This window comes from Sarcophilus harrisii, chromosome 3 (assembly GCF_902635505.1).
Source record: "Sarcophilus harrisii chromosome 3, mSarHar1.11, whole genome shotgun sequence".
NCBI classification, from domain to species: domain Eukaryota; kingdom Metazoa; phylum Chordata; class Mammalia; order Dasyuromorphia; family Dasyuridae; genus Sarcophilus; species Sarcophilus harrisii.
Genome location: NC_045428.1, coordinates 531,662,992 through 531,681,271, shown reverse-complemented (window position 1 = coordinate 531,681,271; position 18,280 = coordinate 531,662,992). Strand labels below are relative to the sequence as shown.

General features: G+C 39.9%; 2 protein-coding genes across 10 annotated transcripts in view; both read right to left on the bottom strand.

Moving 5' to 3' along the window:
- Positions 1–9,707, bottom strand: part of RRM1 (ribonucleotide reductase catalytic subunit M1) — a 40,922-nt gene extending 31,215 nt beyond the window's left edge. The window contains exons 1-2 of one of the 2 annotated variants that reach the window (XM_031962041.1): positions 9,433–9,707; positions 1,575–1,663 (exon numbers count right to left, since the gene is read on the bottom strand). In XM_031962041.1, the coding sequence (XP_031817901.1) occupies positions 1,575–1,663; positions 9,433–9,451 (108 nt within the window). In that variant the 5' untranslated portion in view covers positions 9,452–9,707. Of the gene's footprint in view, positions 1–1,574; positions 1,664–9,111; positions 9,305–9,432 lie in introns of those variants that run through there. The other variant, XM_031962042.1, reaches the window with a different exon arrangement.
- A 5,940-nt stretch (positions 9,708–15,647) lies between these two features.
- STIM1 (stromal interaction molecule 1) overlaps positions 15,648–18,280 on the bottom strand; it is a 235,646-nt gene continuing 233,013 nt past the window's right edge. For 5 of the 8 annotated variants that reach the window (XM_031962035.1, XM_031962037.1, XM_031962039.1 and 2 more), the window contains one exon: positions 15,648–18,153. In XM_031962035.1, coding sequence (XP_031817895.1) covers positions 17,631–18,153 — 523 coding nt within the window. In that variant the 3' untranslated portion in view covers positions 15,648–17,630. The remainder of the gene's footprint in view (positions 18,154–18,280) is intronic. The other 3 variants (XM_031962036.1, XR_004233295.1, XR_004233296.1) reach the window with 3 other exon arrangements.

The following is an 18,280-nucleotide window of genomic DNA, read 5'->3' as shown; positions in this document are numbered from 1 at the left end:
CATTATCTCATAGAATTCCTGACTCTTTGAAAAATTATCTAATGTGTCACTTTCTCCTGTAGACTTTCCTGATTTCTATAGTTATTAGTGCTTTTCCTTCTCAAATGATTTCAAACACACCTGTTTACATCTTGTACCCATTGCATCTCTCCCTCCTACCCACCCGAACAGAAGTTTCTTGTGGGCAGTTTTTTATTTTGTCTTTGTGCTTCTCAGTGCTTCACAGTGTCCTGCACATATCACATGCTTTAAAAAATGTATATTGGATTGGATGCATAATATTATTGGAATTCTTAAGATGCTTCATCTCTAGGCTGATCACAAGCAGAAAAATCTCACAACAATTCCAGAACCATTAAAATCCTGGAAGAGTTATGATCTAAATTAATAGAGGGAATAACTACATTGATGAAATCAGAATCCTAAAGTATGGAGAAAGAACTAAAATCGTGCCATGCAATCAAAAGAATTCTTCACTGACTAGGAATGAGCAGCTTCATTAGGAATATACACCAGACAAACATGCTTTATCCAGCATATCAATATGGGCAAATTTCAAATAAGAAAGAAGATGGCTTTTTTAGAGACCTCAAGAGACTCTGCAAAAACAGAATTATGAAAGGTCAGGGTGGCACTATGAAACTGTAGCTAAAAACAATGTGAGGAAACTAGCATCTATTAAAAAGAATACTAGATTTAGAATTGGGAAACTGGTTAAAATAATGAATTCTATGTGTATTGGTTATATTGGACAAATCTGACCTTTAAAATCTTAGTTCTACAATTACAAAATAACATTTATGCTACCTACTTTAGGCAGTAGTACATAGTCAGGCCCAGAGTCAGGAAAACTTACCTTCACGAGTTCAAATATATACTCAGATACTAGTTGTATAACTGTGAGCACATCACTTAACCCTGTTTTCCTACTGGAGAAGGAAATGGCAAACTACTTTTCAGTATTTTTGCCAAGAAAACCCCAAATGTGGTCACAAAGAGTAAGATATGACTGAAACAACTACCTAATTCACAGGATTGTTGTGAGGAAAGTAGTCTATAAATATCACAGCACTATGGAAAATGGAATTTCTAGAGAACTTAGAAATTTTAAGTTATCACCTGGTAAATTATTAAGAATTTTTTTTTATTCACACTTTTAATGATTTGTTATTTTATTTCTGAATTTGTTTGTTATAATTTCCTAACAAATTGACGATAAAGAAAACAACCCTTGTTGTCTGGAGTGTGATATATAAGATAAGAAGGAAGTAGATGCCATAATCAGGCATTTAATTATAATGGTAATGATAAGATTACAAATGATAGATTTTTAATCCTAAGGAACTAAATGGAACTAGAAATTAGGAAAATCAAGAGGTTCAGTGCCTAAAGTTAGGGTTCAAACAATCAGTACAGGATTAGAAAAGCACTGAAAGTCCTGGAATCAAAAATAAAAGTATTTGTTTCAAACAATAAACTCAAATTTCATATTCAAGAAATCACTAGAAAATTACAACCACAGAAAATAAAAGAAAGATCAAATCCAGGAAGGAATTGAAAATCTATTTACTTACAGGATCAACAAATTCCATGTTGAGTCCATAGCAGAGTTTCTGGATCCTAGAAGTAATTTTGTCAAACATGACCCGTTCCTGGCGGCCATCTAAAGAATTGACATACAATTTGTGTTAATATTCTTCAAATCAACAATTTCTAAAGTTTGAAATAAGCTAAATTTTCATACACATGCATAAAATGCTCTTTTGCAAAATGAAACAGTGATCCTGTTTCTTAGGGCATTCTCATGTCCAATCCATCTAAGAATTCTGTCTTGAACAAGGTTAACAAGAAATAGATTGTAGAAGATTGTAGTTTTCTTTCTAAATCAACTTCCCTGGAAATACACTTTAAATATCCCTAGGTTCCCTTCCCATTATGATTTTATAGAAATCATGTATTTCTTCTTCAACCTCTATTTTCAAAACTAGTTCCCCTTACTAAGGCAGCTTCATGTATTCACTAACTCAGATGAAAAGTAGTATTTCCCTCCAATTATCCTAAAACTGCTTTTCAAGCTTCAGAGGATACATCTGTTTTGATGGAGAAATCTGTGATTAATTCATTCAGTTTGACATGGTCAAAATCAACAACAGCTACAGTTCACATACCAGTGGCTCAGAAGCTGAGAAGAAGACAAAGCCCTTGCCCTCAAATAACAGTCTAGGAGGAATAAGGATATACAAAATAAACCCATTCAAATGCAACCTTCTCCAGGGGAGGTTCCCTGATATCCCCTAGTTGGTAAGGAGAAGACTGCATGAGGTCAAAAGGAAGAAACTTTAAAGAATGGGTAAAAATTGAACATGGAAACCAGAAAAGAAAAAGAAAACATTCAGTAAATCAGTCACACAGTATGACTAAGCAAATTTTTTAATCCTTTTGATCCTGTTTCCTTGTTTGTAAAATGAAGGCAATACTACTTGTACTACCTACCAACAGAATTGTGAAGAAAACACTTTATAAATCAGTCTGTCAATGAATAGCTCACCATTTGCCAGGCTTGATACTGAACAATGGGCACAGAAATAAGAATATAAGGGTGATGTGTAGGACACATCAAGTAGTCCATCTTGGGTGGCACATAAACTAATGTAGTGGTTAGAAAGCTAAGATGATGCCAGAATGGAGGGCCCCACATGCCAGGGGATGGAATCTGACTCTATTCTGAAGACATCACCTGCTAAATATATCTGAATGAATAGAGGAATGACCAAATCTATACCTGGCAGTGAATGAAAAAGTCACTGAAGAGGGGAGAGAATAGGGGCAAGACCTTAAGAGGCTAGAGCAACAATTGAGGTCCTATACTAGAGTGGGAGAAGTAGAAATAGAAAGAAAAGAATGAGTTCTAGAAAAATCCAGAGGTGAAGTGTAGACTTCACAAAATTTCAAAACTTGAAAAGGAACTCATCGTCTTATACAACTGATAAGTAAAAAAAGAATTCCTATTAAACACAACCAACCAAGCAGTCACCCATTTGAAGACCTCCAGTGAGGTAGAATCAATACCTCCCAAAGCAGTCCATTCTATATTTAATGCCTCTTTCATATGAAAGCCTTTCTAGCTATCACATCTTCCCCTTCCCACTCTGTTATGGGCCAAAACTCTGTACTTGAAACAAGGATTCTTATAAAGTGTTAAGTCAGTGGAAATGATGAAACAATGGTTATCTAATTTAGCATGGTGATTATTAATAATTCTCTAGTTCAGTATGATGATTTAATCTTACAACAAATAATGGTTCCCCAATGATATAATGACTGGTTTATACTCAATACACTGCATATAAGCTGGGACAAACTCAGCCAGAGAGATTCATTCCACCTCACATCACCATGGTGGCTAGCCTGTCCTCCTTCATTTCTCCACTGAAACCAAGTTCCCTATGAAGGCCACAAGAAAGCTGGCTGAGCACCAGGCAAAGGAGACAATGAAGAATTTGGACTTTATCCCTGGCTATTCTTGTGGTGATTACTCTGCTGAAACAAAGGCTGGTCTCAAAACCTACAGAAAACCAACCAGAACACTACACCACTCGAAGTTAAGTCTTCTCTTCTCCAATTAAACATCCTCAGTTTTTCTCATATGGTAGATACTCAAGGTTACCTCTCTCTGGACATTTAGTAAACTTACCGATGCTTACTGAGCTGCTAAAGGACTGGCATGAGAAAGAATCGAAAATAACATTAAAGATTATGGTGTAGGAAACTGGAGAAATTTTGTTGCTATTGACAGAATCAAATCAAAAGAAAAGATTTAGAAGGAAGATAAGCTCAGTTTGGACATGAAGTTGGAAGAATAAGACTAACAGGACATCCAGGACAAATGGAAAGATATCCAGTTGTGAATATGTAGCTTAGGACAATTTGATGCCACTTCACAATTTAATAGACTCTTATCATATTCCTAAGCCTATATTATGTTGAGACAAAGTCAAGAATTCTTAATCATTTTTGTATCATGGACCCTTCTGGAGGTCTGGCAAAGCTTATAATGTTCAGAGTTGCCAAAAAAAAAAAAAAAAAAAAAAAAAAGATACAAATAAACCCCACTACTTGGAATGATGTTCTTAGATGAAAAAGATAAAGAGTACTACAAAGAAAGCAAATTATATTGAAATACAATTATGAAAAAGAAATATATATATATATATATATATATATATATATATATATATATATTTTTTTTTTTTTTTTTTTTTTGCTGAGGCAATTGGGGTTTAGTGACTTGCCCAGGGTCATACAGCCAGGAAGTGTTACGTATCTAAGACCAAATTTGAACTTAGGTCTTCCTGACTTCAGGACAGGTGCTCTATCCACTGCGCCACCGAGCTGTCCCTGAAAATATTTTTTAAAAGACAAGTAGGCATTTTTCCCCCAGCAGGTAATCTATTTATTATCTCACCCTACTTAATTTGATTTATTCTATATAAATGATCTCATAAAAATAATGCTGTTTTTCATTAAAAAAAAATTATACTGACCAATAAGCTATAAGTCTATTCACACTGAACCATTGACTCTCTGGACTCATCTGATTTCTTATAATCTCTCAAATTACCCAGGTTTAGAAATTCAGTTTGTGGTCAAGGAACAGAGCCACAGAAAACTGCCATATGCAGAACAAGCCTTACTCTTACCTTCTTACTATTATGTTACACTAAATGGCTATATGAAAATAAAATATTGTCTTTAGAAAAAGGTAGAACGGCAACAGCAAGATTATACAATGATCAATTCTAATGGACGTGGCTTCTTCTCTTCTAGGACCAGTTTCAATGATCTCGTGAAGAGAACCATCTATACCCAGAGAGAAGACTGTGGGAACTGAGTGTAGATCACAACATAGCATTTTTACTCTTTATGTTGTTGTTTGCTTGAATTTTATTTTCTTTCTCATTTTTTTCCTTTTTGATCTGATTTTTCTTATGCACCAAGATCATTGTATAAATGTTATGGGAGCCATCTACTAGTGGCTGCTGGGGATCTACTTCTGACCAGCAGATGTGAGAGAATGATAATGATACAAGGAGACTGAGAGGCAGATGCATTCTCTGACCTCTTTTTTTTTTTTTCCCTCTTGCTTCCAATTTATTTCATATGCAATTCACAATGTGTCAGTATAGGCTGATTCGCAATTCCTTCAGGGGTATTATGATTCACAGTTATGGGGGCTTATATGTATACCTATTGTCTAGATCTGCTTACTGGAAGATTTTGGTAACCACCTGAATCCTCATCATGGGTAAGGAGTGAAGATGGTCAAAAAAAGAGTACATTTATTAAAAATTCTCTCGGCTTTATGTACTCTATTACCCTTATATAACTATATCACACTGGCATGCAGGACCACATAAACAATTTGCTACTGTGTGCAAATATCCCCTTGCCACTTTAGTATAACTCTGCTTTAATTATTATACAAGCTGTCAGCCCGCTGACTTCTCAGGAAGGCTGAGACACCTCTAGGGGGAATGGGGAGCCAAACCACATATGTCAGGAGGGTTGCACTGGACTAAAGGGTCTTATACCTCACTCAGGATCCCCCTACTATCTGTGGCCCTCTACAGCCTATATTCAATGCACATATATTTTTACCATGTTTAACATATATTGGATTACTTGCCATGGTGGGGAGAAGGAGGGGAAATTAGTACACAAGGTTTTGCAAAGGTAAGTGGTGAAAAATTATCCTTACATATGTTTGAAAATAAAAAATGTCAATTAAAAAAAAAAAAGATAGAACGTGGAATTGGGTTTGAAACCCAGTCCCCACATTTATTGGTTGTGTGACTCTTAGCAAATTATTTACTCTTTTTGATCCTATTTCCTTGTTTATAAAATGGAGGGAAGGGGCAGCTAGTTGGTACTGTGGTTAGAGCACCAGCCCTGAAGTCAGGAGGACCTGAGTTCAAATCTGGTCTCGGACACTTAACACTTCCTAGCTGTGTGACCCTGGGCAAGTCACTTAACCCCAAATGCCTCAGCCAAAAAAAAAAAAATGAAGGCAATATTACTTGCACTACCTACCACCAATATTGTGAGGAAAGCACTTTAAAAACATTAAAGGACTTTATTGGTGGTATGCTGAAATTGCCATTTGGCCAGTGAATATTAGAGAACTAAGAAATACAATGCACTATTCAATCTAAGTCAAATAAATGGGTTTAATTTATTTCAAAATAAATACAAATTAATTGAAAGTTGAAAGGAAACTTGGAAGGAAACAAGACAGACCTCTTGTATTCTGTAACACTTGAACTGATATTTAATGGAAAATAAAGATTTCAAGAAGCAGAAGTGAAGAAAGACAGCATTCCAGTCATGACAAACAGCCTATATAAAGTTATAAAGGCAGGAAATGAAATATAATGTATGAAAACCAGCAAGAAAGGCAGTTTGGCTAAAACCAAGAAAACAGAGTCATATGAAAACCACACTGAAAGATAATCTGAAGCCAGATTGTGAAGGGCTTTAAATGTCCTTCTAAGCAATCTGTATTTTGTCCTACTGGCAAGTGAGAACCACTGAAGCTTCTTGAACTGGAGTGTGACACTGTCAAATCTGTGTCTTCTCAATATCAATAAGGTAGCTGTGAATTGGAGAGAAAAATTGGGGGGGAAAAAAGGTAGATCAATTAGGAGGCTTTTTTAAAATAATCCAAGAGGTAATGAGAATGTAAACTAAGATTCACATAGCTATGAGTTAAAATAGGGGATGACTGGTGACACATGTTGTAAAGGTCTTGACCACTGATTGCATGTAAGGGTTAAGAGAAAGGAAAGAGTTGAGGATGACTCTAGGCTACAAACTTGGGCTATTGAAAAGAGAGAAATAGGAAAATTAAAAAGACAGGTGGGTTTAGAGAAAATGATGAGTTATTTTGGACTTGTGATAGAAATGTCAATGAATCAAAGGATCATAAATTTCATTTCCAAGAAGCCTTGGAGATCATCTAATCCAATCCTGTCACTTTAGAGGTAAGGAAAGTAAAACCTAGGAAGGTAATCTCTGCCCAAAGTGACACAGGAAATAAATAGAAATACTTGGAATTGACCCAAGTACTGTCTCCAAACGCACTAAGCCTTTCCACTGTAACAAAATGCTTAAGAGGCATCCAGGTTTTTTAATTTTTGTTTACACAAGGTTTCTTTACCTTACTGATCCCTTATCTTCCATTCCAAATGTCATTTTCAGAGCCAACCCTTACTTAATTCGCCCCTTGGTTAAGACTACAAGTCTATCCAATTCCTTACACTCTACACACAACTGGAGTTAAGTTTTCCTTGCTTAAAAAAAATCTGGTCGTTCCCAAAGCAGTTCCCTCAAAAGAGTATATTATCCCACTTAATCAGTGATGAAGAAGTAACTTGATAATGATACTAATGTTAGCACAGTACTAACATAGACACCTTTAAATATTGTCTTCTAAGCGTTATCATTCACATATCTGGTCTAAACTATGACTACCTTTCAGGCATCTTTAATCTGGCCCTAGAACCATCCTCTGCTCCAATTAACTATCCTAAGATTTTCACACAGATGATATTCATTCCTACCTGATTATAGCAGATATATATATATATATATATATATCTCACACACCATCATCCTTAAACACTCTGCAGCATTTGACACTGTCAATTACCTCTTTCTGGATACACTGTTCCAAGTTTTTCAGACACTGCTCTCCCCTGATTCCCCTTCCATTTGTCTAGCCAGTCCTTCTCAGTCTCCTGTGCTGATTCTTCATTTATGTCATGCACTCTATACTCTATATAACCATTTCTTACTCCCCCTTTTCTTTCTGTATCACTTAATGATCTCATCAATTCTTAGGAGTTCAAGTATCAACTCTATGAAGAAAATTCTCAGATCTCTATCTGCTGCCCTAATTTCTCTAATGAATATCTATCTCCTACAGCCTTTTAAACATCTCAAACAGCCAAAACCCACTTTAGTTATAAGAGGTCAGTAGATCATTCTATACAAATGTATTAAGTTGCAAGCACAGGGAGAAAGAGGAACGGGAGTTCACAATCTAATGTACAGACGCCCACCTCTTGACAACCAGACTAGCTGGATGTACCAGACTGTAAGACATGTGAGGACCGTCTTTGTACCCCACTTGAGAGGAAGCACAGGACCTTAACACTTACTAAGAGAATCACAGAAGATTAAAGTTGGTAGGACCCTTAAGGTCCACCTTCACTGAATACCTAAATAAGAATCTCAACGTCATAACCAAAAAGTGGGCAACTATTTTTTACCTCTAATGAAGGGAAACCACTTCATTACTCTACCTCCTGGGGCAACACGGTCTTCTTTTGCCTACTAATTATGAGAAATGGTTTCCTTGATCCTGCCTCTCCTAGCTGCTACTTTTCACAGACGGTCAAACATGGGCCCAGAGAAGTGATGTGTATACACCCACACAATGGATCCCCAGCTCTGCTAGGATGCTCAGACCCACTGACCCCATTGAGTTCAAGTACAAATAAAACAGAGGTCCCAAGACCGTATCAGTGTCACAGAGCAGTGACAATGGTTGATTGGAGACAGCATGGGACAGCAAGAACATTGGCTCTAGAGTAAGAGGACAGGGGTTCAAAACTCCCTTCTGACACTGCCTCCGTGGGACTCTGGCCCACAGAGATCTAGGGTCATAATTTGATCGAGTGCCCAGGAAAGCTTCTAAGGATCCAAGATCTTTCCTTCTGCAGCCCCGTCTTGTGATGTGTCTAACTGGGTGGGCGCTGCCCCGCGGGCTCAGCTCCTGGAGGAAGGGGATGACGCCATCCCTCTGCTCTCCTCTTTTGCTCTCTCTCTGCAGCCCCCAAGCAGAGTTTCATAAATGTTTGCTAACTGGCTGACTGCTTCAGACCGGCACACGCAGCAAGGCACAAAGCCACCTAACGAGCCTCAGTGGAAACGAAAGCTTTATCGATCAAGGGCCGGGGGCCCGGAGCCCGGAAGGGCTGGAAGGCGGACTGGAGAGCCATCTATTTGCTAAGCGCAGGGATACAAAGTGCCTGCCCTCAAAGAGCTCACAGTCAAATGGGGGAGCCGAGAGAACAGTGCCGCGGGGACAGCTACAGGAGAGGAACTGGAGCTACTCGGTAAAAAGAAGGGAAATGCGGGAGGAGGCGCAGGGCATGTAAGCAGACGCCCCAGGACGGGAATGAGGATGCGCCTAGGCCTTCTCCCCTCTCCCGCCGGCTCCAGCTCCGCGCGGGAAAAGCCAAAAGCGGGGCGGAGGTAACGGCCGCTCCCGCCAGCGGCGCCGCGCCCTGCGGACCCCTCTCAAGCTCCAGAATTCAGGTCTCGGGCTCCCCCCCCCCCCCAGGATACCCTTTCACCCTCGACCCTCACCTCGCTTAATGACGTGCATCGCGGCTGACGGGGCCCGGGGGTGGTCGCGGGAAGGAATCTTGGGCCGCGGAGTCCAGAAGAACAGAGCACAGAGCTGGGGTCTGGCCTGGCAGCTGCTGGGTTTGGGGGCCGGGACCGGGACTTCGGTTCTGGGCTGCAGCAGCCGTAAATTCTGAGCCCAACAGGAGCAGCCGAGAGAGCCGCGGACCAACGGATCCAAAACCTCTTCCCGCTCCCGCCAACGCCGACGCACAATAGCGCGCGCCCTTCCTCCCTCCTCGTGACGTCATCCGCCGACGCCGCCACACGGGGGACGGGTGGGTCCTAAGGAAGCCCGCGCGCTGCCGGGCCCTGCAGTAAGTGCGCCTGGTCTCTGATGCTCCTCCTCCTCCTCCCAGTCTTCGAGACTCGGGCAAAAGTCTAAGGCAGCTTTGCCGGGGAAGCCGCGCAAGCGCCCTTTGCCTCGCCTCGTCTCTCTGGAAATGCTTCTCTCTCTTGGTTATCTCGTTTGTCCTGACTGTGTGTGTATGTGGGTGTAGATGGGTACATGATGGGCAGCTAGGTGGCGCAGGACCTGGAGTCAAAAACTCGTGCCGTCCAAATGCGCACTAGCTGTGGGACTCTGGACAAGTCACTGCTTGCTCCCGTTTCTGTAACAGGAGCTGGAGGGAAAAGTCGGAACACAAGCGAGTGCAAGGGATAATGCTGTGAGAAAAAATTACCCCCGCACGGGCTCTGGCAATAAAAAGTTGTAATTATTAAAAAAATGAGCTGGAGGAGGAAATAGACAACTACTTCGGTGTCTTTGCCAAGAAAACCCCCAAATGGGCTCACGAAGAGCGAACAGGACTGAAAACAAGGGAACCAGAAGTTATTTGGAATGGCATTTCCCATTCTATTATGGCTTCTTGGATTTTATTATATAGAAATATAGTTGGTTTTTGAGGGGCTTATTTTGTAACCCTCAGCTTCGCTGAAGCTACTGTCTCAACTGGTATCTTTGCTAATTCCTTAGGGTTTTCCAAGTAAAAGATCCTGTCATCACTAAATAGGGATGCTCTTATCTCCTATTTACCTATATCTTTTTCTCTCCTATTACTATTGCTAGCATTTCTAGAACTATTTCAAATGATGGTGGGAAGAGTGCACATCCTTGCTTGTTTTATTACTATATTAGAAAAGGTTTTATATTGTATCCCCATTGCATACATTTGCTTTTGGTTTTAGACAAGTGCTTTATTTAATGAGATTTTTTAAAAAGTCCTCCTATGCCTATTCTTTATAGTTTTTTTTTTTTTTTTAAATAAAAGTGTACTTTGTCAAAGGTTTCTTTTACTGCACATTTTGAGATGAGTATATGGTTTTGGATGGTTTAGTTTTTAAAATGATTTGTCGTGTGGATTATTTTTCTAATGTTGAATCATCCTTGTATCCACAGTATGTATCTTATATGGTCATGATTTCTGAAGTAAATCGTAATCTGATAAGGTTTTATTTAAATTTTTTCAAGAGTATTCATTAATGTTAGCTTATAGTTTCCCTTCTGTGTTTTATCTTAACCTGGTGCAGGTAGTAAGCCTGTTATTTCATAAAAAAGATTCTGATAAGATGCTTTCTCAATTTTGGAGGATAATTTGTTAAGTATGGATATTCATAGTTCTTTAAAATTATAGTTTTTTTTTTCCTTTTTAGCTATATCTCCCTTTTAAGAATGAACTTTTTATTATCTCTTCAAATAGTTGGCTATAATTTTAAAATTTATGTGTTTTGAATTCACAATTTTCTTAGCATATAACTGTATAGAATGTTTTGGTGATTCTTCTAGTTTTGATATTTCAACTTACTCATTTTCTGTTTTATTTTCTGCTCTTTTAATCAGATTAACTAAAAGTTAATGTATTGGTTTTCTTAAAGAACAAGCTTTTTATGTTTTGTTTCTATGGAGTTTTTTGATTCATTTAGTTCATTAATCTTCATTTTCCTATTTTATTGTTGTCTGGAGAAATACAACTTCCCCTGGGGACTACTTTTATTGCATCCCAGAAATTTTGGTGTTTCCTCATCATTTTCTTTTCCATATTTGTTTCTATGAGTTTCTTTTGGCCCATTCATTAGTTGAGGTTTTATTGTCTCCATTTGGAGCTGTATCTTTTGTATCCCTGAATCAATCGTGTTGTATCATGTTGTGATCCGTAAAGAACGTACTATTAATTCTGCATTTTTCCATTTGTTTACAATATCTCTTTACCCCAGTATGTGGTAAATTTTTGTAAAAGTTCCATGTGGTCCTAAGAATATTTTCTTTTGCAGTCCCATTCACAAGATGTCTTTTAGCTCTAGTTATCCAGCAACTAGTTCCTTATTTCTCCTTTTATCTTTCTGTCATATAAGATTTCAATATTCTTCTATTATGTTTATGTCTTCTTGTTTTTGTCTCCATGATCCTCCTTTCTAGTCAGTACAGTAAATAAGTTTGTAAATAACTAGTATAAAGTAGCAATGGCAGGAAGAAAGATTGAAAAGAGGGACTTAGAAGTCACATACAAATTGTCCCAAGAATCAAAGAACATAATTTTATATAGATATATTCATCAAAAATCACATCCTGCTAATATATGCATAGTCAGGGGAAGCAGCCAAGCTTTGCTTTTTTTGGTCTTATGACATGTAAATCTCAGTTTCCAGACATCTGCAGTAAGACCAGCAGTATCAAACTTATTAACCTTAAAGTTTTACTGACATGATTTGATACATTAATGAACCAAGCCCAAGGTGGCACAGTAAGACTTAGTTCATTCCTTCCAAAAACCTATAAAAATTTTTTTCACCCCTCAACATGCTTTCATGTCCCAAGTTGGGTCCATGCTGCTGAAGTGCTCCCATTTCCAGTTCTCGGTTACAAAAGTGAGTCATTCTTTCCCCATCCTCTTCCTTGCATTTGTCTTCATCACTCCATCCTTACTCCTGTCCTTAGACCACCTGCCTCCATACTCCTTTGTTTTGTCTCTACTTTTTGTACTGTTTGCCCCTACTGATGTAGGCATAGATGATTCTATTGTCATCTTGTTTCCCATTGCCCTTGTGGTCTTTCCTGGTAAGTATCCAAAGAACCAAGATGCTTAATGCATTTCATAATTTCACAAATTATTTTCATTCAGTTAGTGTTTTCTTTATGAATATAAATGCTAAGGTATTTGAAACCAAATGATTATGACTGATATTAGTGTGTTATCTATGATTCTTTTCAACATGCTATAGGTTTCTCATTTCTTGAAGGTTTACTTTTGCTTTGCTTTTTCATCCTCTTAGTATTTTTTAATGTATATTTCTTTTTCAAGGTTTTGTGTATGTCTTTGATTTTTAGGAAATTTTTTATCTAATCTGCCAATCTTTTTTATTGTATTGGATTGTTTAAAATCTGTTCACATTTAAAGTTATAAGTTAAGGTTATATTTTCTACCATGTGTCCCCAATACTATTTCCCCTGCCCAAAATATGATTTTCCCTCTTCTGCTTAAATATTTTTAAAAAAGAAAATATAGATCAACCAAATTTTTATACCATCAAAAAATTTACCCCACTTCTTTGATAGTGTTAATACTTAATAATCTATATTGTTCCAGACCTTTCCAAAGAAGAAAGAAATTATAGCAAGATTCTGCCAAATTCTCCAATTTATAAATGGAAAGGTGTTATGAAGTAATCTAATTCACCATCTTTTTTGGTTTTTTTAGAAAGGAAAACTAAAGGCCTGGGAGAGGAAAGACTGATTTATCAATGATCATACTGTTAGAAAGGGGCAAATTCATGTACTTAATCCAGCCTTTCTTTTTTATTATAGCACCTTTCTCCAAGTACTGATGCTGAGTAATAATATTTATATGACTTAAGGCTCAGAGTGATATAATAGTCCCTATGGTGACCCTAGACAAGTCACTTAACCTCATTTGCATCAGTTTCCTCATCTGTTAAATGAGCTGGAGAAGAAAATGGCAAATCACTCCAGGATCTTTGCCAACAAAACCCCAAATAGAGGTCACAAAGAGTCAGTCACAATTGAAATGACTGAATAAAATGGTACTTACACTTTCCTCCTTTCAAGCAATTTGTCAGATAACATTTGAAATCATCATCACTCTGAGCTCCCAGTATAAAAATTCCTATCATTTAGGCAGAGATTGGGCTCTCTACTTACTTTAGATTTCTATCTCTGTTTAACCCACTTTTTGTGGTTGAAATAAAATTCAAGTGATTGAAAATAAAACAGAATATATTATAGTATCTGTGGATTGACATGGAGTTATGGTAAAGATATTGCTTTCAAACTCCATTGTGTTTCAGAACATTCCATACAAATCAAAACCAGAAGCAAGACCAAAGGGGATTGGGCAAAGCAGGCAACTTCTGTTCTATCCTGAATCCCCAACCTCAGCAAACTCCACACCTGTAAAAGAGAGGTACTGGGATGAAAAGTTAAAGACTGATCTTTTTATAAAAGACTTCCTTCAGTCAGGATTTTATATTTCAATATGCTTCTGGAGATAATGACTTTGCCTTATATCTGTCTCCCACTCCTTCTTTGTTCTTTAGAGATAGCATGGTCATGCAAACTTTTTGGAGTCAAAATTCAGAATCTCTATCTGGTTTTGAGATGGCTCCTCCTTTTTATGCTTATTCTTTAATGTGACTAAATGTCTCATACTTCTTTGGTTCAAGGGGATGTATAAACCCAATCAAGGAATATTCTTGCTAATAGAATTTTTCATAGGCTGGGATAATCAATGGATCTTTTCTTTTACAGTTTAGAGTATGTTTGCTGAGGCTGGGGAGGTCAGGGTAGAACAAAAGGTTGCCAGATCTCTCCAGCCTTCTTTAGTCTTGCTTCTGGGGTGATTTGTATAGATCTATATTAGTGATCTGAAATATGATGGAGTTTGAAAAGAATATCTTTACAAAACTCTACCCAATTGCTTTGGAGTTTTCCAGGACAATATACTGAAACCTCAGGCAAAACCAGGGCTATAACAGAGGAGTTTAAAGGAATTTTTTTTATCATAATTCTGATATTGGAATCCACGAACTTTTAAAAACAATTTTCATAAATTCAATGTAATTGGTTTACTTTGTAATCTTTTATTTTATCCACTTAAAAACATAATTCTGAGATGAGTCCATGACAGAAAGTTTTAAGAACCCCTGACAGACTGAAATAGCCTGAATCGGTAGGAGTGGCTGACCTGGATCTGAAATCCCAAGAGAGTTGTATTAGCAGTGTGTTAAAAAGAACCCATACCTTCTAATAATTAGAGCTGTGATTACAATTCAACAAAGATACCAACAGATGGCAGCAGTATAGCAAAAAGAAGCAAAGACCAACCAACCTGTGATGCAAATGAAACTCAGAGACATCCTCAGAACACATCGGCCTCTTTGAGACTATCCCAGCCCAGGAGCTAGCTGAAACGATGCTTTCAAAGCTCCAGTTGTCCTGGCTACCCTAGCCAAGTGTCTTTCTTCCATGTGTGTTCTGTTCACTCTCCTATGGATGATGTGCTAACTTGTGGGAATGTTTTCTTAGGGAAATGTTATGTCACTTATTTCATTATATCCTTTAACTGACTACTGCTTTGATCCTCCAGGTGACTGGTAAAATATTAGCAAAAGTTACTAAGTTATTATTGAATAGATGCTGTCCCATCCCAAGATATCCCTTGAAACTGGCAAGCATGAGAGTGGGCAGTGGTTTCAGGTGATTTTTTTTCAGGAGGCCTTAGGTGCTATTAACATCTGTCTATAGGTTGTCTACCTATAGAAAACAAAATCTTTTCAGGGACCTAAGGACCATATGGTTAAGGACCATATGGTAAGAGCTATTGAGATTCCAAATATATATTATGTCCTGCTTTAGAAAGCCCTGACATCTTGGTGGGGGCACGCATGAATAACTGCAAGACAGTTTCTGCTTCTGCTTGTTTTTTCTATGGGTCCTTAGATCTGCTGGGGTCTTTTGGGACTAATGTAGGGATTTGAGAAATAGCCTGGGGAAGTGCAAAGAACACTAGATTGGGAGTTGGTTTCATATCCAGGCTCCATCACATATTGTGTGGCTCTGACTAAACATTACCTGATAGTTGCCTTACAAAATATGATCATATTTATACTAACTTTGTAAATTTGTTTGATAGTAGTTGTTACTAATATATAACTTTCCATCGTTTGCCTTACATCTTTTTTTTTTTTTTTAGTAATTTCTGCCCAAAGGCTCACTCTCCAATGACAACATTCCTAATTTTTTTTTATGCATTGGGGTCCAGTATCCTTTGACTTTTTAAAAACATCACCCTTATTTCTATTGATATCTTTCTATCTTGGATCCTTTTCTAAGACTGTCCAAGCATCAAGTTTAAATCCACTCCTTAACACACCATTTTTGGATTGCCACCCTATGTTGAATTATCCTTTCAGGCCTTAGAAGGGATTGGTAGTGATAGTTTACCCTGGTGTCCCTCATGTCTTGGTCCCTCCCTTCTTACTGGTTTTCACATGTTCTTTTTGAAGTCAGAACAGGGAGATACAGAATATCAACTTGAAGATTTCTCATTCTTGTCTCCTGATCTGGCCACAGTCAGTTTCTATGAGCAGGAAGCAGAGTAATGGGAGCCAAAACCAAGAAAATAAAATATCCTACATGCTTTATTAGACTTCAGTCTTATGAAATAACAGAAAAATCCATTGGGATAGGGAAGGGGGGGGGGCCAGCCCATTGTGGCCTGCAGCACCCAGCTGCCTTGCTCATTAGCCCTGGGATGGGCAACTTGACTCATCCAGAGGAACAGGCCTGGGAGCCATAATTGACAGCCCCTACAGAAAGCTGGGGAAGAGGGCACTGTTTGGGGTAGGAAATGGGACATGCACAGTGTGTGTCCATTCCCTTCCCTTCCTTCCTTTATTCTTATAAGCTGCTTCCTTCCCCAGGCCTGGCTGGGGTTAGTATGGGAGGCATACTTTGGACTGCACAGTAGGATTGGGCCCAAGAGCCTAGACTCTCTAGGGGAGCCCAAGGACCATGCACTGGAAAAGAGGTGGAGAGGAGGGGAGGGCTGCAGGCACTTTGGAAATTCAGGATTTTTTAAAAAAATTTTTGGTTCAAAAGCATTAACATTTTTGCCCCAAATCTCTCCCAACCACATCCCTCTCCCCACAGTTCTGTTACAGGCTATATCCATCTGTGAATATGGATGCCAGCCCCTGCCAGCCCCTATCTAGGCTAGGTCTCCAGCACAAAGGGGATCAAGCTTTGGGGCTTGGGATCACTTAGACTCCAAACTTGAGACCTGGAGTAGGCTAAATATGTTTAAGGGGAGGGAAGAGAGAAGAATGGGGCTACCCTCTCTTCTACCCTACAGAACAAGCAGAATGAGGCGGCAGTCATTAGGCCACTGGGGAGGGTGGTCTAAAATCCTGGCCCTAGAAGGGGGAAGCCACAACTGTCCATCCCTAATTTAGGCCTAATCTCCAGGGCCAGCTCTACTGCATCTCTTTCCTAACTACCTCTTATCCCTCCACCCCAAAGTCAGGCCAAGGCTAGAGTTAGGGTTGGCCCCAGGCTCTCCCCATACCCAAAGGAAACAAACAAAATCAAGCACCCCCCTCCCCCAACCCCAGAGCTCTGGCCTCAGTCCAGCCCTGCCCTGCCCTGCCCTGCCCACATTGTCCAGCATTGCTGAGGTTGGTGGGAGCCCAGGCTTTGAATCAGGCTTCCTTTGTCCTTACCCTAATTGCTGGGGGTTTGGTGGCAATGGGGAGAACAGGGAACAGAGGGGGAGACCAAGAAAGATATAAAAGCCCAATAAGCAGGGAGAAACGAGGGTCCCCTGCAAAAGTGGGTGGGCTGAACTGAGAGGGGGTGCAAGGGCAAGTCATGCATTGTGAAGCAGGGATGGAACCAGGGGATGAAGAAGTTGGAGCAGGAATAGCTTACAGAGGCCCAAACAGGGCAGGTGGTGGTCAGTAAATAAATAAGATGGAAGGGCCCCTCTTTCATAGGGGGAAGGGAGGAGTACAGAGAGGATGAGGCAGGGAGTAACAGTGCCCCAAGTCCTCAGGACCCCCACCTTTCCCCATCCAGGCCCTGGGTGGGTCCCTTGGAGGAGAGGGAGGATAGATGTGTCTTCCCACCGCAGCCAGCCCTGGTCCAGCTACTTCTTGGGCTTCTTGAAGATTTTGAGTGGAAACTTCTTCTTGCCCTGGCCGGAGTCTGTCTCCTCACCGGTGGAGCCACTGTCCTCCTCACCAGCATGCTTCTTGCCTACCAGGTGGGGGATACGCGTGTTGCGGCCATGGTGAGCCCGGCTGTCCCCCATAGGTGATGGTGTGTCTGGTTCAGGGGAGCTGGGACTGTGGGAACGTGAGGAATCTGAATGCAAGTGCCCTCCTCCCCCCAGCCCTATAGGGCCCAGCTCCCCAACACTATAAGCCTTCTCTAGCCCGTGATTCTGCAGGTATACTGCTTTCTTGGCCAGGGCGGGACTCTCAGGCAGCTTCTCCACTACAGCTCCCCCCAGGGCTGCCTCTGCCAGTCGGTGGCTGCCATTGGAGGTTGGGGCATACGGGGCTTCATCCATGGCTCTGGTCAGCTGTTGGGGCTTGGCAGCTATCTGGGTGAAGCGAGAGCGGTCACTCATGTGGAGGGAGGACTCCGAATCGGAATGGGTCAAGTCCCTGCTCAAGACAAGAGGGGATCAGGGCAAGGTACAGAACAGAAGGAAAGAGGGATAGAAGATGGGGGGGGGGGGGGGGGGAGGAAAAAGAAGAAAAAGGGAAAAGGGAATGTAGTAGAACAAAGTAA